This window comes from Lepidochelys olivacea, assembly GCF_965140295.1.
Source record: "Lepidochelys olivacea isolate rLepOli2 genome assembly, chromosome: 2".
Classification (NCBI taxonomy): Eukaryota; Metazoa; Chordata; order Testudines; family Cheloniidae; genus Lepidochelys; species Lepidochelys olivacea.
The window spans coordinates 69725149-69750258 of record NC_140412.1 but is presented as its reverse complement, the minus strand read 5'-3'; the positions used below and the strand labels follow the sequence as shown (position 1 = coordinate 69750258).

Below are 25110 nucleotides of genomic sequence, written 5' to 3'. Positions count from 1 at the left end.
TGGAGGCATCATGGCCGCGAAGTCGGACGGGCGGCTGAAGATGAAGAAGGGCGGCGAGGTGGCGTTCACGCCGCTGCAGAACTCGGACCACTCGGGCTCGGTGCAGGCGCTGGCCCCGGGGCTGCCCTCGGGCGCGGGGCCGGGCGGCGGCGGCGACGAGGCACCGGGGGGCGGCTGCTGCAGCGGCAGCGGCGGGGACGGCGGCTCCAGCTGCTGCGGCGGGGGAAGAGGCGGCGGCTCCCGGGGCTCGGGCGGGGGCTCGTCGGCGCTGTGCCTGCGGCTGGGCCGGGAGCAGCGGCGCTACTCGCTGTGGGACTGCCTGTGGATCCTGGCCGCCTTGGCCGTGTACTTCGCCGACGTGGGCACCGACGTCTGGCTGGCGGTCGATTACTACGTGCGGGGCCAGCGCTGGTGGTTCGGGCTGACCCTCTTCTTCGTGCTGCTCGGCTCCCTCTCCGTGCAGGTGTTCAGCTTCCGCTGGTTCGTGCACGACTTCAGCACCGAGGACAGCGCCGCCGCCGCCGCCGCCGCCGCCGGCCACTGCCCGACCGCCGAGAGCAAACTGTTGGTGAGCAGCGGCTCGGCGGCCGGGGACATGGACGCCCCTCGCCCCTGCACGCCGCAGAGGCAGGCGTCCAACGCCAGCAAAAGCAACGCCACCACGGCCACCACCAGCAGCAGCAGCAGCAGCACCAGCGGCGGCAGGGCCGGCAAGAGCAAGTCCGCCTCCTGCGCCTTCTGCATCTGGCTCCTGCAGTCCCTCATCCACATCCTGCAGCTCGGGCAGATTTGGAGGTACAGCCTCTTTACCCTGCTTACACCCCCACCTACCTGCCACAGCTTCCCCGGGCTCTCCTGGGGGCTCGGCCCCTACCCGTTCGGTGATGATGATGGGAGGCTGGGGAGGGGCTCCTCTTGTGTGTATTTAATTGAGCGAAAACTTGCATTGCTATTAAGCTTTCCCCCTTTCTTTTCCGGAAGTAAGTGACCCTGTAAATAATGTAGTTTGGGTGTATGCAGTTCTCTATAGTGTGAATGCGTGAGCGTGCACGCACTGGATTAAAATGTTCTCCAAACTAGGTAGCTCCTACGTGTGTGAGGAAACATGGATAACTCCCTTCCATTGCCACCGCTGGCGATACTACCTGTTTCCGAGTGGCTGGGTAGGCAGGCAATGAATAGTTTGCACACCCCTGCTCGCACACTATTTTTGATTTGATTGGTATTAAATATGCAGTGTGACAATCCTGCTAAAAGTATTGGTAACCTGCCTCCGTTGCAATGCGTTCAGGTGGTTTGGATGGCTGTATCCTTGTGCATGGCTCTAGAGGAGGTAGGATGACCAGATAGCAAATGTGACAAATCAGGTTGGGGGATAATAAGGTCCTGGGGTGGAGGGGATAGGGTCCTACATAAGACAAAACCCCTAATATCTGGATGGTCCCGATAATATCAGGATGGCTGGTTACCAAAAGAGGAGGATTTATGTAAAAGTCCTTTTAAAAGGGAGGCAGTGGTAAGGATTATTAACCTTCCCAAGTTTTAATGCTAGTGGGCATTTAAACTGGTTGTTTAGTTGTCTTCTGATTCGCTACACATGGGAAACAGTTTCATTACACCCAGATTACATCAACTTGCAATCTAAAACATGATACACCTCCAGATTTATATTATCCCAAAGTCTGGAAAACCTTAACTTTCTCAGTGAAGTTTAAAAAAACTAGTGTTTTGAGAAAAATATACCATATTCATATTATCTAGAATTCTCTTCATATATGCACAGTATTAATGTGATTAGAGAACTTCAGAGAGAGTAAAGATTGTAGCTAGAAAAGGGATGCACTGCCTAGGGATGTATAGTCCTGTTGTTATAACATCTATTTATATAACATCTAGTTCTCAAATTATGTTTTCCATTTATCATACAGTTTGTATGGTGAAGAAATATTTCAGACAACAAACTTTTAAATAGTTTTGTTTTGTGGAAAGGCCATGTTACAATAATCTATAGCAGATATGATACTTGATTGAAAGGACACTTACACTGAATATCATAATTAGTATTAATGTTTTTGGAAAAAACTATGCCATAGTAACTGTATAGTTTCAAATAGTGCGATGCTATTAAGTACCATGTAGCTTATGTGTTCTAATAGATACTATCTTTTCTTCATCCCCGAAAGATGTTTTTTAAGAATATAATTTTAGTTCAAGAATAGGTTTTAAATTGAGGCATAGTCATTTGCAAGTGAATTTTACCAGTGTTTTAAGCAACCTACTTTTGGGAAAGCATAATGTATGCAGATACAATTTCCAAAATAAAATTATGGTATACAAAAACAATGTTTCAGCTGTGCTGAATGTAGCAATCTACTGAAGCAACAGTTGAAAGTATTATTGAAATTTCTTTTTTGACTGGTGGAAGGTACATTTTTAGAAGAGGTTTTTAATTAGCATATGTTGTAAAAGGATTTCCTATCATGGTCATATCATTTAGTAAGAATCATTTAAATATTTGTTTCATATTTGGAGTCCCAGATTGCTTGTGTACTTCCCCCATGTGGGGCTGAACATCTTAGTGAGATGCATAATAATTAATATTTGGATCCAATCCTGCAACCACATAAGTACCTTTATGCACATGAGTAATGTCATTAAGTACAATAACACTATTCATGTGTGTAAAGTTGCTCATGTGTATTTGTTTGCAGGTCAGTAAGTGTGATCTGATACCATGTAATTTTAATATACTCAGAACAAATTCCCTGCCCCACCTACCCCCAGAATGGTCAAAGTGGCAGGAGTGAAGCATTTCAGTTGTATGTGGGTGGTGGCAGTCTGTAAAGAGGCAAGACAAAGAGAGTCTGCATCACCCTGAGTGCCACAGAACAGAGCTCCTTGACATCTCTCTGGATTGGAACATGCAGGGTACGGGTAGGGTTTGTGACTTGAGGTGGATATGGTCCAACATTGCATGGCAGTGCAGGAAGCATGGTGAGTTGGGATTGAGGGTTCTTCAGCCCCTTGGCTATTCTTCTATGATAATTATATTCTTTGTGCATGAGATTTTGCTTCATGGATGAGTGCTTAGTAGTTTGCCCTTAAATTTGCTGACTATCCTTTGATTGTTGTTTTTCTTCATAAATTGTGTCCATTGTAATGCCATAAAACCAACATGAATACCCAACTCAGCAACCTTATTTATGTTTTAGCATGCCATGTTGTTTGATCAATTTGTTAGCTGTTAATTGGTAACTTAACTATTTCTCTTTATATTTTCATAAGTCTAGTTATTTTATAGCCGATAGCTTATAGTATTTTACATAGTTATTGTTTATAGTCCATTTGGCTAATTTGTTCCTTTCCTCCCCAATGTATTTCATGAAAGTCAGAGTCCTTATGGTCATCAACAGTGAATGATATGAGAGGAGAGGTGTGCTTGTACCATTCTCATAGATTCAAAGGCCCGAAGGGACCATTATGATTATCTGGCCTGATCTCCTGTGTAACACAGGCCATAGAACTTACTCAAAATAATTCTAGAGCATATCTTTTTAGAAAAACATCCAAACTTCATTTAAAAATGGTCAGTGATGGAGAATCCACTATGACCCTCAGTAAATTGTTCTCATGGTTAATTACTCTGTTAAAAATGTATGCCTTATTTCCAGTCTGAATTTGTCTTCAACTTTCAGCCATTGGATCGTGTTCTATCTTTCTCTGCTAGATTGAAGTGCTAATGATTAAATATTTGTTCCTATGTATGTTCTTGAGTTCCTTGAGTCTATCACTGTTATAGTGATTTCTAATCTCATCATGCTCACTGCTCTTCTCTGAACCCTCTCCAATTTATCACTATCCTTCTTGAATTGTGGGCATCAGAACTGGACATAGCATTCCAGCAGTGGTTGCACCAGTGCCAAATATAGAGGTAAAATAATCTCTCTATTTCCACTAAAGATTCCCCTGTTTATGCATCCCAGGATGACATTAGTTCTTTTGACCACAGCATCATATTGGGAGCTCATGTTCAGCTGGTTATCCAGCAAGACCCCCAAGCTTTCTTTCAGAGTCACTGCTTCCCAGGATAGGGTCTCCCTTCCTGTAACTATTACCTACATCCTTTGTTTTCAGATATGTGTGTTTTCACTTAGCTTATTAAAACACACATTATTTGCTTGTGCTCATTTTACCAAGCAATCTTGATTGCTCTCAATCAGTAACCTGTCCTCTTCATTATTTACCACTCCCCCAATTTATGGCCATCTGCAAATTTTATCAGCGATGATTTTATTTTCTTTCAGGTCATTGATAAAGATGTAAAATATTGTAGGTCAAGAACTGGTCCCTAGGTAACCCCATTGGAGATAGAGCTGCTCAATGATGATTCCCTGTTTTTACAGTTAGCCAATTTTTAATCCTTTAATGTGTACCATAGTTTATATTCTAGTTTTTTAATCAACTTAAACATCTTACCGTCATCTAAATATATTACGTCAACACTTCTCAGTGCAATCGTGGGTCCAAAGGAAGTGTAAACTCTGGAAAATAGGTACTTCCTCTGGAAAACTAAGCACAATTCCAGTAGGAAATCCATGGAACTGAAACTCAGCACTCAGAATGCAGGCTGACATTTTTGTGAAATTTGGTTTGCATTCATTAGGAGTTCCTTCTTTGGCAGGCCACAGTGGTATACTGCACGTTGTCTGTGTGTCATATTAGTCCTACGTGCACATATGGTCTAAGGATTGAAGTCCCTGCTGTTGAAAACCTGTGCTACTTTCTTCTCTTTGCTTGGGGGTTCTTAGTTTTCAATTTTTACTTATTTTCCTTTGGCCCTGGTTAAATCTACCCCATCTACCTTGGTTCTTCTATTGTCCCATTACCATAATATCTGGGCAATTTCAATAATTAAAAATGGCAATTATATCTTGCTTTTTCCCTGTCAACAAGTAGACTTGGGTGTAGAGGTTGCTTTTTTGTTGTTTAGTTGATTTGGGCCAGATATATAACTATGAATGTGAGGATATAAGAAGTGGGTTTTGTGCTTAGCTGTGAAAGCATGGAAGCTGTTGTTCATTCTCATTGCATCTGGCAGCGAGGTCCATCTCTTGTGAAGTTTCTGACTCCAGAGGTCATCAGCCATCCCTTATTTGCCATCTGATTTACTGCTGCAGTGGAACTTAGATATCAAGGAAGTGGTGGCCATGTGGAGAGACAATCACTCAAATAACTAGAAATGGTTCCATGAAGGGTGTTGAAATGGTAACCTGGAAGTGGACTCCGAATTCAACAGGGAGTTCATACTGAGAGTAACCAGTTGGGGTGATGTGTTCCTTGTGACCTCTATATTGCTGAGCAGTTGGCTTGCTGCTTTCTGAATTCTCTGGAACTATCTCAGAGCATGGAGCTTCAATCCTAAATATAGAGAATTGCAGTAGTTGTGTATGGACATTATGAAAGCCAGTTTTGAACCCAGTAGGTTTGGGTGCATATATGAGTAGCCCACCTTGATACATATTTTGATATGACTTCACTTCTCAATATCTTTGCATAACGAAAATATTTTGGATCAAATTATTAATTTTGTTAAGATATTGAATTACTAGAAATTGGCCTTTCTGTATATTATGTTCAAGATTCATTCTTATTTACATACATTATTACATTTACATTCTTACAAATATAAGTGTGATTGCTAAAAACAATTGCATTTTAATTGAAATGTGCTAATGGGAAATTGATGCGGGTTTTAATACTGTCTGGGGTGATGCTGTGAAATAGTGATTTAAAATGAACTTTTACTACAGCGTGACAAAACAAAAAAATATGGTGTGACTGCAGATGAACCACAAATATCTTATGAATAAAAATTTAGGTTTCTTTCTTTTGTATTTTGTCACTAATTTCTACAAACCATTGTACTGAGGATTGAATTCTGCCATTTGGAAGAAAAAACGCTATCTGTGAAAAGATTTGGCGGATAACTGCAGACTGTCAGCCAGGACTGGTCCTCGGTTACAGTCCCACTGAAGTTAGTGTGGTTGGTTGAGTGTAACTGAGGGCAGATTTTTGGCTCTGTGTAGGCAGTTGAATTTATACTATAATCTGTTAATTGCTTTGAGTTTTTTAAAATTCTGCATGCAGACATAGCTGTGGATATGTTTTCTCATCCATGCCTCTGATACATTCTGATACCCATTGTGATGCTCTGCTCAAGGCACTCAGAACCATAATCTACTGTGTTACCTCTCTGCCTTAGCAAGAGAGAATTTTGCTGGAGTTTACACTATGAGACAGCTCCCTGCTGCACCAGTCTGTTAGTCTCACTAGCAGACTCCTCCAGACTCTGCCAGTCTAAACCTTGCCTTGCAGGTAACAACCAGTGAACAAGTTCCCTGGAGGTATCTCTGCTGTGTCCAGTCCCTCTGACTGGGCACTTGCAGAAATTAGGTTTGCTGCCTCCAAAGAGGCAGTGCACACGCCAGTCTGTTAGTTTAGCTGAGTTCCTGCCTAACCACACTCAGACGGTTTTGTAATAAACCAAGAATAAGTTTATTAATAGAAACATAGATTTAAGTGATACCAAGCAAGAATAAGGGATAAAAAATGGTTACAGAAAAGAATAACATGCTTGCTAGTGTCTAAAACTTAATTCTTGCAAGCTATGACTTTGCCTAATACGGTTTCTCACTTATATCAAGCTACCAGCATCTCCAGAATCAGAGAATGCTATCCCCTTCAGTCCCTAAGTGATGGAAAATTAGACTATGTCTACACTGCGCACCTTACAATGGCGCAGCTATGCCGCTGCAGCCGCACCATTGTAAGGTGAGCAGCGTAGCCACTCTGTTGCTGGGAAAGAGCTCTCCTAGTGACAAAATAAACCACCTCCCAACGAGGGCAGTAGATTCATCGATGAAGCGCTGTCCACACTGGCATTTTTCATTGTTAACACTTTTGTTGTTCAGGGAGGTATTTTTTCACACACCTGAGTGACAAAAGTTTTTTAATAGTGAAAGTGCAGTGTAGACATGGCCTTAGGCTGTCTCTTTGTTTCCCTTATATTTCCCAAAGTTCATTGTCTTTGCCTCAAGAACCACAAAGACCTGCTGGGGGTTCAGGTCTGCTGGAGTGATCACCAAGCAGTTTCCTCCACTGCTTGTTACCTTGATTGCTTTGTTTACTTGATATGTAAATGTAATTTCATTGTCCCTGGCTTACAAAGCTCGACCCAGACAGGTAAATCCACATTCTTTTGTCTAAAGCAGGTTTGTCTATCGACTGTCTTAAAAACTTTTTTTAAGAACATATTTCCAGCACACATACATAACTCATTGTACACAACCTGTACATAATACATATTCATGGGCAGCATGTCACCAGTTTTTATGATGTCTTACAAGTTATTGTTTGGCTAAATATTCTGACAACAGTGTGTTGAATGCACCCTTTGCCAGTTGACATAATGGGGCTGTTAGGGTCACACCCATGCATATGTGCATCTAGAAGTAATTATGAAGCCCTGTCCTCCAAGTACATCTGCTGCTGGAGATAGACATTTGGCTACAGGTTTTGGGAAGCACAGGTAAAATGGGAGTGTAGCTAGCACTGCCTGCAGTGCTAGTAGTCTTAGAATGGTCATGCATTTTCAGGGTAAGGGTGTGTCCATGGCCTTGTCAGCCCCACTTGCTGGCAGAGCACACTGGAAGAAGCACAGAGTGTCTCCCTTTCTTTTAATGGGTAGAGCAAGAGCCACCCTCAGCTTAAATCTCCTCACTGCCTCTTCTTTGTTCTCCTTCAGGCATCTCTGCCCAGGCAGTTCATGTCCTCCAAAGGACCAGATGTGTAACTTCTAAAACTCATTCCTCTTCCTTCTCCTTCCTAGTTCTTGTTGTGGAAAAGTTAAGCTGAAGTGATTTGGAAGTGACATTTGGTTCTGAAAGCAGTGGGATTTGTAATACTTCTGATCTTCTATGGAAATGAGCTTGGTAAAGCTGGGTCAGTTGCCAAGGAAGTTTGGATGCCTTTCCTCATGAGTCTCACCCTCACAATTAGTTGACAGTTGCATGGTTTCTGAGGAGGAATGTAGCTGTCAGGGGAGATAATGGATGCTGTACATAAGGCTTATTCCTACAGTTCTTTCTTAAGTGCACCTGAGTAAAGGACGGCATGATTGGACCCTTGAGTTGGAATAGAGAAAAAGATAATAGAAGTTAACAAAAATAGCAACAGACATTATTTTGTTAATATATTTATTTCAACTTGAGTAATGAGTCTGCAAAATCAACATATCCATGGATAGTGTTTCAGGACAAAGGCCAGGGATTTAGAGTTCTCAAACTGTAAAAATGAAGACTCCAAGTGCAATGCAGAAAGTGAATACAGCTTTTGATTTGGTGAAATTAAGGCGTGTAGTGTTGAATTTGTATCTTCTATATCTGAGAAGCATGGAGCATGCTGGGAAATGTTGCAAACATGTCTTAATCTTTGTATGAGTTATTCACTGTTTTCTCACACACAGTTTTTGAGACAGTTAAACATTTTCTTTTTACTCATTTTGCTTAGCTAGCAGTTTTGGAAGTTCAAAAGATATTAGGAGGGGAAAGGAAGGAAACGGGCAAAGCACCTATCAGCATGAATAACCTGTGAATTGTGTATGAAAAGAATTAGGTTTTAAAACTTTTATTTATTGAGCTTTATAACAACTTGTCATGAAGAGTAATGGTAGTTACCATACAATGATGTAAGAAATGAAACAAACAGCAGGGACGCAGCACAACCATGTTAAATAAATGTCTGTCCAAACGCCATTCTGTTTTCCTCTCTGCATTGTTCTAGAAGAATTCAAGATTCTTGATCTTCCATGCTCAGAGCTCCCAAGAGCTGAGGGGAGTCTGATGAACATACTAGAGCTGATCATTTCTGAATCAAAAATAAGCACCAAAACCACTTAATTTTTTTGCAGATTTATAAAAATGTGCTTTAAATACACATTCACAAAGCATTGATTTCTCTCTCTCACACACACACAATCAATCAATCAGCAGGCCAGTTCACAACCAGTTAAAGGAATCAATCCAACTTATAGGCTTCTATAAACTCTCCTTCTACAAAAGATACATCCCATCTTTTCCAGTACACCCCATAAGATAAAGTCCTGAATGCACGCACTTTGCACTGTGCTTTGAAGGTTAATAAACTTTGGCAGGGGGAGTGAATCCCAGACCTGTGTACCACTGCCTTAAGTTAGCTGAGACAGCATTCTGTTTTAAATCTGGAGTTGTTGTTTCAAGTGTATTAACTGACCACCTCTATCCAGAAGGAACATGAGCAGAAAGGTGGTCTGTAAGGTAGACAGGAATGAAAGCAAATTATTATACACAGGTTAATATAATACGTAATATTATATAGTATAATATGTTCCATGAGAGAAACAGTACTAACTGGGTTGCTGCATTTTGTATCAGCTAAAGTTCTGAGACATCTTCATGTGTAGTGCTATGTAGAATATATTACAGTAATTAAACCTAGAGGTGCGAAAGGTAAGGATCCTGTTTGTTTCTTGCATCTTCACTATCTCCTCACCTGAGATTGTTGGGGGAGGGAGAAAGCATCCAGGACTACAACTGCTATTTGATCCTCTAAAGAAAGTCTTGCTTCTAATAAGATCCAGTCTATTTTGTGCACCTTACTAACAAAAGGCAAATTCAACCCCTCTATCAAGAGAGCTGCTCTCTCTCCCACTTTTTCTTTCTAGAAAGGGACCAATGAGTATAATTTCTGTCATCTCCACACTGAGTGTAATCAGCTACCTCCTTATCTAACTCTTTATCACACTTAAACATTGGAAATGCTGAGAACCTGCATCATCTAGATCTGATGAAAAGGAAACCGAGCAGAATGTGTCATAGTCATTAATGGCAATGCAGCTCAAACTGCCTGTCCAGTTCCAACATACATAGTGAATGAGGAGTGACAGAATAAAGCCTTGTAGCTTCCCACACAAGGCAGTCCCCATGGTGGAAGAGCAATCGCTATCAAGTTCTAGGTGCATCAACTAACTGGTGACACGTGCTCTTTTCAAAGGAAGGAACTCTCTGCTTCTGGCCTGAGGTGAGTAATAGGTTTGGTGGTGATAGGTTTTTGTTTTTATTTACTCAGATGTGGGGAAAATGAGGCTTTTTATTCTTTACCATTTGGTATTTCTAGGTTTATAATCTGCCACTAGAATTTGCTCTCTCTTGCAAGTCTTAAAGACAATCACTTTTTCTGCACTGTCTTCAGGGTCAGGTCTTCAGCTGGTGTGAATCAGCATAGTTTCATTGACCTCACTAGAGTTATGCCACTTTACACCATCTGAGGATCTGGCCCTTGTTGTCAGATTTAGGGCACATCTAGGATACTTAGTAAGGCCAATAAATGATACTTTGATTGTCTTCTACTGTATATTTAGGTCCCAGATTTTTCAAAAAATGAAGGATGTCTCTTTTCCTCTCATTCCAGTAACCAAAAGATTGTATTCCCAAGATGTGTTTCTCACATCTCACTGTGATGTTTCTGATATTTCTGTCCTGTTACAGTGTAGGAGTTAGATGGTCAGTAATTCCAACTGTCATTGGACCTCACATGATAACATGTCAAACTGTCACTAATTTTTCTCAGTGTTTTGAAATCTGTCAGTTTGTTACATTTGAGTCCAAATTCATGAGTGACTTGTTTTCTAGAAAAGATTATTGCATAGCATTCCCATCTGTTTCTCTTAATGCACAGGAAGGCTACAACTCAGAAGTACCATGTTTCTTCCATGAGGCCACAGGTGTTTTTGACTTGAGTCCTCTGGCTAACTGTATTGTTTCCTTTGACTTAAGTGCTCCTGAGTGGTGATTGACAGAGCAGCAGCAGAAGGGCAGTTGCACTTAGAGGGAATTTATCTATGCTAATGCATTTTAGCTGCTATTAATCCATTCAGTAGAATAAATATTTCTTGTCTTTTGTTGAGACACAGTGATATGTAGATGAATGTTATGTTTTGAGATATTAATGTGAAGCTCCATTACAGTTCTTTGGAATCACTTACTAAAAGATGGTATACAAATTAGTCTCCCTGTTCAGTTTATCCTCACAACCCAAACTGCATATAAATGTTGCTGAGAGACTTCAGAAGGAAAGATACCACAACTGAAAATTAAAAACAAGTTTCTCTTATAGGAATACTTAGTACTTATATAAGACTTTGCTTTTTCAGAGCACTGTGTAAACATGAATAGTTTTGCCAGTCCATTTGGTCCAAGTAGGTGAACTTATTGTTGTTTGCCAAAAGGATGTTTTTAGCAATTTGTATCTGGAGGAATTAGTATTTGGGTTTTCGTAATCGTATACATCTTTCACCTTTTAAGAGTTTGTGTTTTAAACGATTTCATGTTGCCATACAAAGAATACTAGAGCTCTCTAGTACAAATACAGAAGTGGCTATAAGTAAATAAAACAAATTAAAAAAGACAATGTTTCAGGCCCATAGCTCATTTTTGGATGCTTTATTCCTAATTCTCACAGAAGATTTCTGCAAACAGATGAATGTTCTGACTAAAACTACCTGATGCAATGTTACTTACAACTGGAAGACTATTTATGGCTGAAAGGTCAGTTTCTATATACGAATCTCCTGTGGAATGGAAGACCAAATAACATCTTAAAGTGAGCTATGGCTTCCAGTTTTATTCTCGTTTGTGCTCTAGTGCTTTGCTAGACTTTTGCTGCAAAGTTTACCTGGTAGTCTAAAAGAATATTCTATCTCTACCAACTTGCTCCAGTCCCTAATCTTGGACTGTAAGGACAAACTTCATTAAAAGAGATGCAGTTTTGAGCAACATGACAAGTTCACTCTCATTTTACTTATGTAATAATAGGTTTTTTATATTCTTTCCACTTAAACTAATTTTCTTGTATAACATGTCAGTCATAACAGTTAAATAAAGAGGTTGGTGGGTTTTTTAATTGGATACTTTGTTTCAATGCATAAAAAAATTAAACAGTACCTTTGTTTGCAGTTGAAGGTTTGAGTTTGTTTTGTTTTGTTGAAGCTTGTTTATAAAGTGTAATACCACTTTTGCCCATTGTATCAACATTCTCTATTTAGGGTGTTACATCCAACAGACAAATAGATGTGGAAGTGTTAGTCCCATCAAAAGTAGGCTTTTTAAAAAATGAAGGGAGGCAGCAATAAGAAGGGATATGAATAGAGTTTGGGCAGCAAAAGTGGGGAGTATGAGAGGATGCAGGGGTACAGTTTAGTCCATAGTGAACAAGGAGTTAACTCCAGGTCGTCTTCTCCTACCCACTGACCAGTGAAAAGCAACAAGATTGATTCCTGTTTCAGGGACTGGGGAGGTGAAAGGATTCCACACCTGGAGACTGAACTGAATCCCACTAACACTCTGAAATAAAATTATAGTTCTAGAACTTGCAGTTAGTTTTCTCTTGTATAATTATAAATACAAACTCCAAAAAAGCTAGGATGCATTCTTCTGTCCCTAATTTCTATTTGTCTTATTTTTTTTAAGAAACTGAGAACTCAGAAGTAGAAGAGTCACCAGTATACCTCAAATGTCCTTTTTGTTAATTTTGGAATAAGAATAGAATGGGTTCCATGTGTCACACCAGTAACCAAACTAATACAACATATATCCTCTACAAGGTATATCCTCTACCCTGAGTTTGCAGCGTAATTTACTCTGCCCAGATACCTCCTTCTGATCTCTAAATGCTGTGATCCCCCCTCTCTCTCATTTATTTATATATAAAGTGTATTTTAATTTAAGTCACAGTTTGTGCCTATAAAGTTTATTTTTTCTTTAGTGCAGTAGCTAGTGTTGCTATGCTATGTCATTATTTTTGTTGCAATGTTTTTTTCTGTGTGTATTAGCTGGGATGTTATTGGTCTATTCAGTATACTAATGGTATTGGTAGAAATGTTTCCCTGGAGAGTCACATAATTCCTTTGGATTGGCAGAATTAATCAGTGGATGTGGTGGTTACCATAAATTTCAGGTGATGGAGGACACCATCTGGAATAATGGAACTAAATTAGTGTGTGTGTGTAAAGAAAGTTTGGCAGCCAACAATATGATAACAGCAGTTAGTTTCTTTTAAAATATTGAAATTGTTAATTTTATTTTAAGCAAGTTTGGTAGAAATTTTAGGTGCCAGAATAATTCTCCGGGAAAATGAAGCATTCTATCTGTCCACATACCAGATCTATCATCACCAATAGCGATATAAGCTTCCCCATACTGCTCTGCTAATGAGACTCAGCCCTGCGTAGCAGATCTGTCCCTAGGGATGTGGTTAGTTCCATTTCCAGTGCCTATTCAATTGTTAATTCCTAAGGAACTAACGTGAGATCAACTAATTTCACAAAAGCACTGAACTGCCTTGGGAACAGATTTTTAGCACCACCAACTTGGTGTCCTAAAGCAGAAAGTTGTAGGTCACACTACTACTTTCTTCCAATATCTGGTGCTTGTTTGGCTCTTAGTTTTTTGTTGTTTAAAAAATACACATTATGGCTGTTCAAAAAACAGGCTTTTCTCCCCACAATTTTGAGCAACTTTTTAAAAAAAATTTTAATAGGTTATTTCAAAATAAATTGAAAACTTGTTTCAATTTGGTTTTTGAAACCCCAAACAAAAATTTAGAAATGAAGTATATAATTTAAAATGTTAAAAATTCCTTTAGTTGAAAATTACATTTTCCCTGAAAGCTTTTTGCTTTTTGACTAATTCCTCCCCCCCGTCATATTTTTGGGGTGCAGTCCAGACCAGTGAGGGGTTGTCATTGTGTGTCTTGCAGCCTTGGGTGCCTCACAATTCTTTGCTGTTGTAGCACCCAACCTGGGCTGCTCACAAACAGCTGGCATGCAGGTAACACCCTCAGTGTCTGTGTATAGCTGTAGCTCTGGTCCAGAAGCTCTGACCCCAGCGGCCAGTCAGCAAGGTTCCAGTCACACTTTGACTTCCACCAGCCTTGGTTACTTCTTGCAGGGTGACCCCTAACCTACTCCCAGTCCTGAATTTTCCCCAAAACGTGTTCTGCCCTCTTCTGGACAGGTCACATATTAAAGGTCTGTTGTCCTTGGTCAGTGGTCAATATTCAACAGTTTGCTACTTTAACTGGTGTTACCAAACAGTTCAGTTTAAACCAACACTGGATTAATTTAGATTTAAAAATAAAACAAGTTTATATAACTACAAAGAGATATTTTAAGTTAGCAGAAGTATAAGGTATCAGTCAGAAATGGTTACAAGTGAAGTAATAATAAAATTCTTTCTAGTAGCTAAAACTTAACAAGCTAGACTTGGCTCAAGATAAAATCCTTGCCGCATGTTCCCAGAAACATAGCCGACCAAATTCTCAGGTCAGGATCTCCCCAACCCCAAATTCAAAGGGCTGATTCCTTTGTCTTCTTTAAGGTGAATTGGGAAGTTTTTGCCCCTCACTTTCCAGTTCACTCACCCTTTGAAATGTTTTTTTTTCTGAGGGTTACCCCTATGTAAAGTTGATTCCTGCTGTGAGGAAGGAGACATGGAGTCTAATGGTGAAAGAGGTTCAATTGTTTTAGTTTGCTAAAATGCTGATCAGTCTATTCCTGCCCCCCTTCTTTGACAAGAATGTCCACTTGACAGGTTTCAGAGTAGCAGCTGTGTTAGTCTGTATCTGCAAAAAGAAAAGGAGTACTTGTGGTACCTTAGAGATGGGTGTTACCATACAATTCCCCCCCCACCCCCCCACTGGCAATAACTCGCCTTACCTGATCACTCTTGTTACAGCGTGAATAGTAACACCCATTGTTTCATGTTCTCTGTGTATATAAAATCTCCCCACTGTATTTTACACTGCATGCATCCGATGAAGTGAGCTGTAGCTCACGAAAGCTTATGCTCAAATAAATTTGTTAGTCTCTAAGGTGCCACAAGTACTCCTTTTCTTTTCACTTGACAGATGATTCCCAATCAACTTTAACAGCTGGCTAGAGGGGTCTGCTTGTCCTTTGTCTCTGAGAAACAGTTTTGCCCCCTTCCCATACTGGTAAATAGCTTTTCGTCATAATTTCAGCTTATGTTCATAACTCTTAATATGCATTTTGTACATACATTACACAAGAATATTAATGATCAGTATCTTACTAGTTTTTCAATGATACCTCACAAAGCATATTTTGCACAAAGGTTATTACAGTAACGTTTAGGGCAGAGGTGGACAAACTACAACCTGCAGGCCACATCTGGCCCGCAGGAATGTCCTGCCCGGCCCCTGAGCTCCTGGCCAGGGAGGCTAGCCCCTGGCCTCTCCCCCACTGTCCCTCCTTCCCTGCAGCCGCACTGCCGCGTGGGCAGCACTCTGGGCAGCGGGGCTGCACGTCTGGCTCTGGCCGGGCAGCACAGCTGCCAGACATGCTGCTCTGAGCGGCATATTAAGGGAGTCAGGAGTCCTGGGGGACAGTCAGGGGATAGGAAGCAGGGGGTGGTTGGATGGGGCGGAGGGTCTGGGGGGAGGATGGGGGGGTTAGATGGGGGTGGGGTCCCGGGAGGGGACAAGGAGAGGGGGTTGGATGGGTCGGGGGTTCTGAGGGGGACAGTCGGGGCGGGAAGTGGGAGGGGGTGAATGGGAGCAGGGGTGGGGGCCAGGCTGTTTGGGGAGGCACAGCCTTCCCTACCCAGCCCTCTATACAGTTTCGCACCCCAGTGTGGCCCTTGGGCCAAAAAGTTTGCCCACCTCTGGTTTAGGGTGTGAATACAAGGGTGCTAAGGGTCACCCCCTCCCCAAAGATGGTAACATAGGGATTGCTGTACCAGATAAGACTGGTGGTTCATCAAGACCATTGTACTAGGGGCCAGTACCAGGTGCTTCAAAGGAAGGTGTGAGAACCACATTGTGGACAATTAAGGATTGGGAAGAGATTTTCCCTGTGGGTAGGTTATTCCCCATTAGTTAATGGTGGGTTTGTACTTCAAAGAAAAGTTTGTATTCCTTATAACTTACCTTATCTAAGATAACTGTGGATGTCCTCATTAACCATATGAATATCAAATCCTTACTTCTAATTCTATAAGGCTCTTCAATGGCATCTTGAGGTGATGACTTCTACAGTTTAATAATGCATAATGTAGAAAAAACTATTTCCTTTTGTTCAGTTTAAATTTGTTGCCTTTCCTTTTTTTGTATTATGAGAAAATAAGTACGTCTCCCCTTCCTTTGACTCATTTCAAAGGAAACCTTTCTGATCTCTTCAATCTCTCTTAATATGGAAATCTGTCTCTCATCATTTTTGTTCTTTCATTTTGGAATCCTCTGTCTCTATCTTAAAAAAAATTGCATAGGTGTCCTCATGTTGGCACTATATATTTAATGGTTCTGTTTCCACATATTTCTATTGCTAATATAACCAACAGGAGCATAAAATACACCAGGTATGTTCAATTGCCCGATTAGCTCAGAGAAGCACATTTAGACAGCCTAATGTTTGAGACTGAGGGGCTGGTTGTTCAACTTTTCTCTGTCCCATAAGACTTAAGAAAAGAAGAGGAATGGCATTGGTTTTTGATATGTCTGGTAGAATAGGAAGTAGCTTTGAAAGAAGCTTTAAAAATGTCTGTCTTCTTTTTAAGTAGTTTTGGGGTTTAAAAAACACATTGCATATGCTTTTCTCTTGGGCATATAGCAGATTCTCAGTCTGCTTTCCTCAGAGTCTTTAGATAACTATAGAAGTAGGAAGCATAGGCTTATGGCTAAAGAAAAAGCTAGGAAATCTGTCTTGTCTCTTCCCCTCTCCAGACTCTGTTGCAAACTTCCTTTGTGTCGCTGAGCAAGTTAGATAAGCCAAAGCTTTGATGTGTCCATAACTTGGGTTGGCTCAATCTTAAGCTGCATGTCATGAAACACTTAATGCCTGACTTTCAGGGATGGAGAGCAACCGCATCACCCATTTACCTTCACTAGAGTACAATAACTTATTTTTTCCTCTGTCTTTTTAACAGAGAAAAGGGATATAAGATACCTCAAATTGGGCACTCAAAATAGTGGACACTTGTGAAAATGGGTTTCAGAGTAACAGCCGTGTTAGTCTGTATTTGCAAAAAGAAAAGGAGTACTTGTGGCACCTTAGAGACTACCAATTTATTTGAGCATAAGCTTTCGTGAGCTACAGCTCACTTCATTGGATGCTTATGCTCAAATAAATTGGTTAGTCTTTAAGGTGCCACAAGTACTCCTTTTCTTTCTACTTGTGAAAATGTTTCCCTGTAGTCTTTGTCTCAGTTTCCCCATCTGTAGAATGAAGGTAATACTTAACTGCACTACAAGGGTGTTGTGAAATTCAGTTCTATAATGTTTGTAAAGTGCTTTGAGATGATCAGATGCAAAGTGCTGTAAGTGCCAACTATTAATATTATTATTTTAATGTGCATTATGTGTCATGCTTTAAGTTAAACCTGTTTTCAGAACAGATATATTCTGCATGGAAACGTGGACACTAAAGTAAAAGTTTAATATAAAAATGTTTTTCACCTAAGACTTATACATAGTAGATGGCAGGATGTAGCGGAGAGAATTTTTTAATTCAGTTGAGAGCATCCAAGAACCTGACATTTCTGATTGGTAAAACAGAGGAACAGTTATGTTGATAGTAGTAAGCTATAGAGTTCTCATTAGCATTTCCAGTAATAATGGTGAAAACTACATTTAATATAGGCTTATTGGAAAAGGCATAAACATAAATAGAGTTTATAGCATATTAAGCAAAGATGTGCTGTAAGTAAAGACTGGGCAATTAAAAAGATTTACCCAAGTGAATCCAAATATAGTGCAGAGGATAATTAATGGGGTTGAGACAACTCAATAATAACCACTTTGAACTTTAACAATAGTGCATTAATGCATGTGTCAAAAGGAGGGATTACATTTACAATCAACAACCATTTGCTAGGAATTTTTACCACATAGGTTAATTAGGAACTCATGATAAGAGTATACTGATTAATTCACTGAACAGAGGGCTACATGTGGTATTTAAGTATGCCATTCATTCTCCCCCACCCCCGCTGTTTTTGTTCAAGTGCCTAAAGAAGAGACTAGTTTAGATATAACTGATTCCGTAACCTGTCCTCATTTCATGTGTGTCACTCCTTGTGACAGACATGGAGCTGTTCTGTAATAACTTATGAATACTATAGGTTGGCTGGTTATTGGGATGTTTATTATATAGTTATATACAGACCAGTTGGAAAAAAAAACAAACAAGCAGGAAGGGGAAACAACTAAGTCATCACAAGGTAAACTCTTCAGGTTTATGGACCGTGGCAGAGCCACTGGCTCTCAGTGTGCTGACTTGACCCCTGTGGAGCCTACAATTTGGCTTGGACAGGCAGGACCATATACCCAGGAACTAAAAAGGACAAAGGGAGTTTGGCTGGATTTTAAAATAACGTCACTCTTACCAGAAAGGAGGCAGTTGCTGGGGAGCTGTTCAGATTGGCACCGACATCTGCTGAGGGCCTGGAGAATTTAGGCCTGCCTGCTCTTCATTGAGGGATGGGAAGCCCTTTAGGGAAGAGAGACATATGTGTAGACACTTGTTTTAAAAACCATATTGTTTAAATGCTTTGTTGCTACTGTTAAATGATGATTTGGCAGAACTGGGTGGAAAAAAAATTTGGTGAATAGTAAATTTGCCAAACTGCAATTTTTTAAGGTACCGAAACTTTTTGGAGATTCAGATTGACTTTGGTGAACCATCTTGGCCGGAGGACCTGGAAAAGAATTTTCATTAGAAATGTCAAAACATTTCAATATTTTCAAAGCAAACTGTTTAGACATTTCATTTCAAAATGTTTTGTTTGACCTGAACACAGGGTTCCTCCCACCCCCACTTCAGCGGGGGGGAGAGTCAGTTTTGGTTCAAAATGAATTGGCCACCAAACTGAAAAATCAATTACTTGCTCAGCTATATACTTCTTAGTAAGTCTCTCTGGTCACTATATTCACCCCTGGTCACAGAGTCTTGAAGGGAAGAAGCACAGGTGCTAAATTCAGTTGGATTTGCTAGGGAAGTATGGTTGATCCATAGGCTACTGTAGCCCAGGGTCTGATCTAAGCCTGGGAGAACTGCAGAATTCTATCCAAGAAGAGATAAAGGCATGAGGCCTGACACCTGAGTGGGGTGCACTCAGAGAGACTGGGAGGAAGACAGATGTGCAGCTAGCCTTGCAACCTTGGATATGTGGACACTGCAAAGAAAAGCTTGTGGCACCAAGTCTCAGAGCCCAGGTCAATTGACTCAGGCCTAGGCCTTAAACATAGCAATATTTAGATCCACAGCCCGAGCCCAAGTCAATTGACCGAGGCTGAGACTTGGTGCTACAGGGTTTTTCTTTACAGTGTAGTCATACCCCGTGACAACTCCTGCTGATGTTAATGGGGAGACTCATGTGTGAATTACTGGTGTGATATGACTAATCTTAAGTGATTTATTATAATAACCCCTGTAGACTAGATTCTGTGCTGCACTTTTTCAGCACAAAAGGCACAGCTGATAAGGAAAGGGGATAAAGGTACCCTAAGTTACCACTGTGCCACTCAAATTCTGCCCATGCCAGGAGTTTATGTAGTCCTTGGAATAAGTTAGTATACTAAGTATAACCCCAAGGGCTGCATAACAAATATTCTATATATTTTTAAAAGGGAAAATAAAATAGTAAAACCACAAAAATTGGAATGGGATTCAAAAGCAGGTATAAAATGTAAAATTTACCCTTTATTCTCTTCTTTTTAAATAGACTCACTAGATTACAGCTCCAGTTTCCCCATTTAGTAAAATAATTTTAGAATGTAGTGATGTGGGACTACTGTGATGGTTCTTGGGGTGTCCAGAACTGAGAGTCACCTTGTTACCTCCTGCTTCCACAAAGGGGGAGACTTGCTGGTGCTTAACTGGGTACTAGCTCCCTGACATCTCCAGTCTGTTAGCCACCAAAGCACTTTCCTCTGAGCTCTGCCAGCCCTTCCTTTGCCTTGCATATTAACAATAGGTGTACCCCAGCCCCTGAGCCTTTTGAAATGTTCCCATGTAGCCTTCAGCTCCTTCTCCACAGGACACTCATGGTAATACTGTGTGTGTGGTCCCCCAAGGAATAACATACACACCACGTTGAATGAGTCAACTCAGGATCAGCTCCTGGTACAATACTCCAGCACTGAGATATGATTGTTTTCACTATAAACATAAGTTTATTATCAGAGATCAAGATTTAAGAGGTAGTGAGTAAGGAAAATGGAAACAAAAGGGTTACATATAAAACAAAATCAATACATGATTTCTAGACACTAAATTTAACAGTCTAAAGCAGTCTTATCTCATCCAAAGCCTTTTTGCCGCGTTTCTACCAGGGCAGGTTGGGATCACATTTTCATGAATGTACACATGTTGTCCATTTACTTACCCCTTCATCCTTTACCTAGTATCTCCTTGTCTTCTATTTATATCCCCAAAGTTCACTGTCTGGCCCCAGAGACAGGACAGTTCAGTCTCTGGTGTCCTGCCTCCTTGATGGCTTCCCATCCCCCATTGACATCACATGTAAATGACTTCCGTCATGTTGGCTTACAATGCTTAATTTACATGTGGACCGAGACAGATAGGTGAACATACATCCTTTGTGTGATAGAAACCTATTTGTCAACCTGCTTTGATTCAGATTTTGTGACATATTTTCATAATTTTTTACATAGTATCTGTACATACATTTTACAATGACATTAATGAGCAACATGGCTTTCATTTAAGATCATTCATGACATGCCTTGGTGAACCAGAATGTATATACTAGGATTAAGGTATTCTGAGAGCCCCCTTTACCATTTGGCACTGAGGGGTTCTAAGGGTCATACTTCCCCTCTTGCAATGATGCAGCAGGTCAGCCAATGGGTGATCTGTAGGTTTTGGATCATAATCCTCTTGCCTCCACAAGGTGTCTGTCACTATATTTTCTCCTCCCTCAGTACATACAACCTATATAAAATCAGTCTGAGAAATGGGGACAGGAGTCTTTGTGGTTAACGTACTGGAGTGTTACTCAGGAGATCTGGGTTCAGTTCACAGTATTGCCACAGACTTGCTATGTGAAACCTTGGGCAAATCATTTAATCTTTCTGTGCCTCAGGTCCCCATCTGTAAAATAGGATTTTTTCTTTTTTCCTACCCTTTGTCCTATTTGGACTGTAAGCTCTCTGAGGCTGGGACTTCTCTTACAGTGTGTTTGAATAGTCCCTAGCACAAAGGGATCCTGATCTCATGTGGAGCCTCTAGGTGCCACTGTAATAATAATTATACTTTATTAAAAGCATCTTGAAAATATTTTCAAAATATGGATGCATTTCTGAGCAGGTGCCTGTCCAAGTTGCTCTAAAACAAAGTCTGTGCCAGCTGACTCCTCCCCAGGACTGGACGCTTCTTGGCTTTTTACCTCATGGTTTTAGTCTGTACCCTAGATTCTCACAAGAGAGCCACTTCCACCTCCCTTATGCCCAGGAGTAACAAGCCATCTGCCTCAATGAGTCAGGATAACCCATTTAACCCTTTCCCTAAAGGACCAATACCTATTGAGAGGGTGGGTGTTTCAGGCAAACACTTGCAGACTTTTGAACTGTCCTAATATATAGTTCAGACTAATATGTAATCATGTTCAATGTCTTACAAAATACGGTGGTATCTATAGCAAAATATAAAGATGCATTCATACCTTTCTTGATATTAACTACCATGGGGCTCACATCTACTTCTTTCAGTGAAGAAAGTACTTGATAGTAAAAGCTTAAGAGCTTTTTGAAAAATATTGACTATTTCTGCTACACTAAATGTGTTACAACATTTTGAAAATGTACACAATCCAGAAAAGAACTAAGGATAAATAAGAAAAAGTATAGTATTTTAGACTTCTCGGAATATTTTCTTGTCACCTATTAATGTATAAAATTTTAAGTCTTAAATGGCCAATATTTTCATAAAACAATCAATTGTCTGGAATTTTGAACATATGATATTTTAATATAATATCAGCTTGTGTAAATATATGATCTTAATATCTCAGAATGGCTTATCCCCTAATTTGTAACTTCAGAACAATACCTGCAGAGAGAGAATGGGCACTAGCTGCATATTACTGCTTGCATTGACTTAGGAGTCTCTATCCCACTTAAAATGACACTGTAAAGGTACTGTTCAGAACTCCAGATTGTATGTATTATGACAAAAGTCACATTTGACTAAACAGAGACTTATCAAGTAATAGTGTAGGATTTATCATATTGAACTTCATTTCCTCGAGAATGTGTGAGTTTGCCATTGCTGCAGCAGTATGCACCCTTTTCCACAGATCTCATCGAGGGCACGTTGTGTGTCTAGAGATTTTCACAGGCACAGAATGTAGGATGTCTTGCCCCTACCCACATTCCCAGTTTAAAGTCCATCAAAGTTACGGTACAGCCCTGGACTGTATTGACTTTCTGCTGACCACCTCTCTCAGTGGTTGTGGGGGAAACCTTTGCATCATGGCTGCAAGAGCTATGTTGCTAGGGCACCAGATGGGCTGTTAGGGACAAACAGCCATAATGGAGGCACAAACCCTCCATGGGGATGGTCCTGGGATCCAGCTGGTCCCTACCACATGGCTTATAGGTGATCACTGTCTCCTGCAAACAGTTTCCTCTCCTGAGTTTTCCCACGTGAGGAGGTGATCAGTTCCATTGTTTATTACAGGGATTTCTAAGATGCTCATCAACTAAGTATCTAGGCATGGCAAAAAGTTGTACATGGCCCTAGAAAAGAGATGAAACACGTGAAAAAGGCACGTAAAATCTGCAGGCTAAGAATCATGAAAGTGCCTTTTAAATTCCTTTTTTTCCTTGCAACTATTTTTTCATCATATTTAGGCATTAGTTCTGAGAAGAGATAAATAATCACTTCAAAAGGCACTTCCTCCTTAATAAATAATTCAGATTTTAGATTGTTGATATTTTGTCCTGAACACAGTAGTAGTACTTAACATTCTGAGCAATCACATTAGCTCTTCCCCACATATGATTTAAATGGAGTATGACAGTTCAGGGTCTGTATTCACCCTATGGCATATTAGGATCAGACTTGGCAAAGGGTTGCAGTGCTCTCATATCTTCTGGAGGAACTGAATGAAATATGCATAATTCAAAGAGATTTTCGTAATTGTATTGCAACTTCATAGTTTTCAGATGCTAAAAACCAGAATTTTTCCAGCTATATTCAGGATATAAATTGTTGCCTATGATCCTCTTTAGAGTATGTGGGTATTTTGCCTTTCCTTCATAAATATGTCTGTCTGGTTTTTAAACTTGTCAAATAAGTTTGAAACAAAGTTACAGTATATTAACTTACTTTGTTTTATATTATGGTTGACAGTCTGTTCTTAGCCTTCGTGAGCTGTTTACCATCCATGAAGTTTTCCTCAGTGGACAGACCTCTGTGTGAGTATGCTCAGAAATACATGCTAGTAGGCTACCTCATGTTGCTGTTCTGATCCATCGCTGTTTTTATTAGGTTGCTGACAAACTGATTCTATAACAGGGTGCTTGTTTGCTGAAATGAGTTGTCTCCTATTCCTTTGTTTTATGTGGTCAATGCAGTTGACCAGCTCTTGAGCAACTTTGTATTTTAAGGGATATATATGTTCAACCTATAGGGAAATAACAGGTGGTGTTCTATGCCAGTAGCTCATAGCACATGGGTTGGAGCTTAATCAGGGGAGGTGTCCCAGGTATTGTGAGCTATTAGAAATCCCCCTTTGGTCAGTCGTGGAACTTAAGCAAGAGCAGCTCTCTGGATGTTCCATTTTATTTTGGGGATCTGCATATTGGCAGGCCCCAAAATCAGGAGGGTTGCCAAGGTGGCATGCAGCCATCTCTTCCCTCTCCCTGGTCCCTAACCAAGCTGCCCTAAGGTTCTCTCTCAATCAGGACCATTATATTCTTGTGAAGTATTAATTGCATATTCCATCAGACCATAAGAACCTTAACTCTGACCCCAAATACATACTATTATTTCCCAGGAATCTCAAAAATAAGCACAGAAAATCTTTATGAAAAGAAACATTTTATGTATCTACATATTAATGACACACACAGAGATCTGCCTGAAATGCACGTCTACAAATATCTTCCTATCTTAGAGGTTTGCACTGCATAACTTTGTTGTATGTTTTCTGCTAAACTATTATTTTCAAGAAACGGCAGCTAAGTACTTTACCAAAAATGATACTATCGTTTGATATATATGGACTGATATATGCATTAAGAATGTTACCAAAATAAATATTTAGATAGACATAAAGACTAAAATATATTAAACCCTCTCATCTCCATAGATGAACACACACACTGACACACAACAATCCATGTGTTAAGGTTGTGGTATTGTGAGGGAATGTGCGTTTTCTTAGTTTTTGATGGATAGTGATGCTGCATTGTTATCACAAGCACTCTTAACTTTATAAATTAAATTTGATATTTAACAAGACATGTTCATTACCGTGGTCAGAGTTCTTTAAAATATCTATTTCATACTCAGGTTGGAACACTGCTCCCTCCACAATCTGTGAGCTCTGCTATTCTTCAGTTCCCCCTCTGAGGCCAGGTCATATGCATCTACTGCACAGCAAATGACTAAAATTTAAAAAAAAACCCTCCTCATGGGGTCTTCTCTCTGAAGCCCCAGCACAAAATAAACCTAAACAGTTTAATTTGGCTCCTGTATCAGGACTCAAGCTGAAAGGTTCTTGGTTCCTCTTGGCCCACCATAGAAAGCCTACCCCAGCAACACAAATCCTTAAGCCCTTCTCAGGGCTCAACAGTCCTTTTGGCTCTGTAACATGGCTTCCGCTGACATTTCTTGGCACTTGTTGCTCCTCATAGGTGTCTCTCATTCTACCAGCCAGTCCCTAGCCTTCGTAAAATAGAGATCTCAGACTGTCACTTGTTTCCTTGGTTGCATGATCTCTGGATTTTCAGTACTTTCTGGGAACTGCATTT

The 25110-nt window shown here is 40.4% G+C and overlaps 1 protein-coding gene across 1 annotated transcript in view; it reads left to right on the top strand.

Moving 5' to 3' along the window:
• The window catches only part of XKR4 (XK related 4), a 285844-nt gene continuing 260734 nt past the window's right edge, over nucleotides 1–25110 (top strand). Inside the window, exon 1 of the mRNA XM_084618563.1 lies at nucleotides 1–795. Coding sequence (XP_084474689.1) covers nucleotides 11–795 — 785 coding nt within the window. The 5' untranslated portion in view covers nucleotides 1–10. The remainder of the gene's footprint in view (nucleotides 796–25110) is intronic.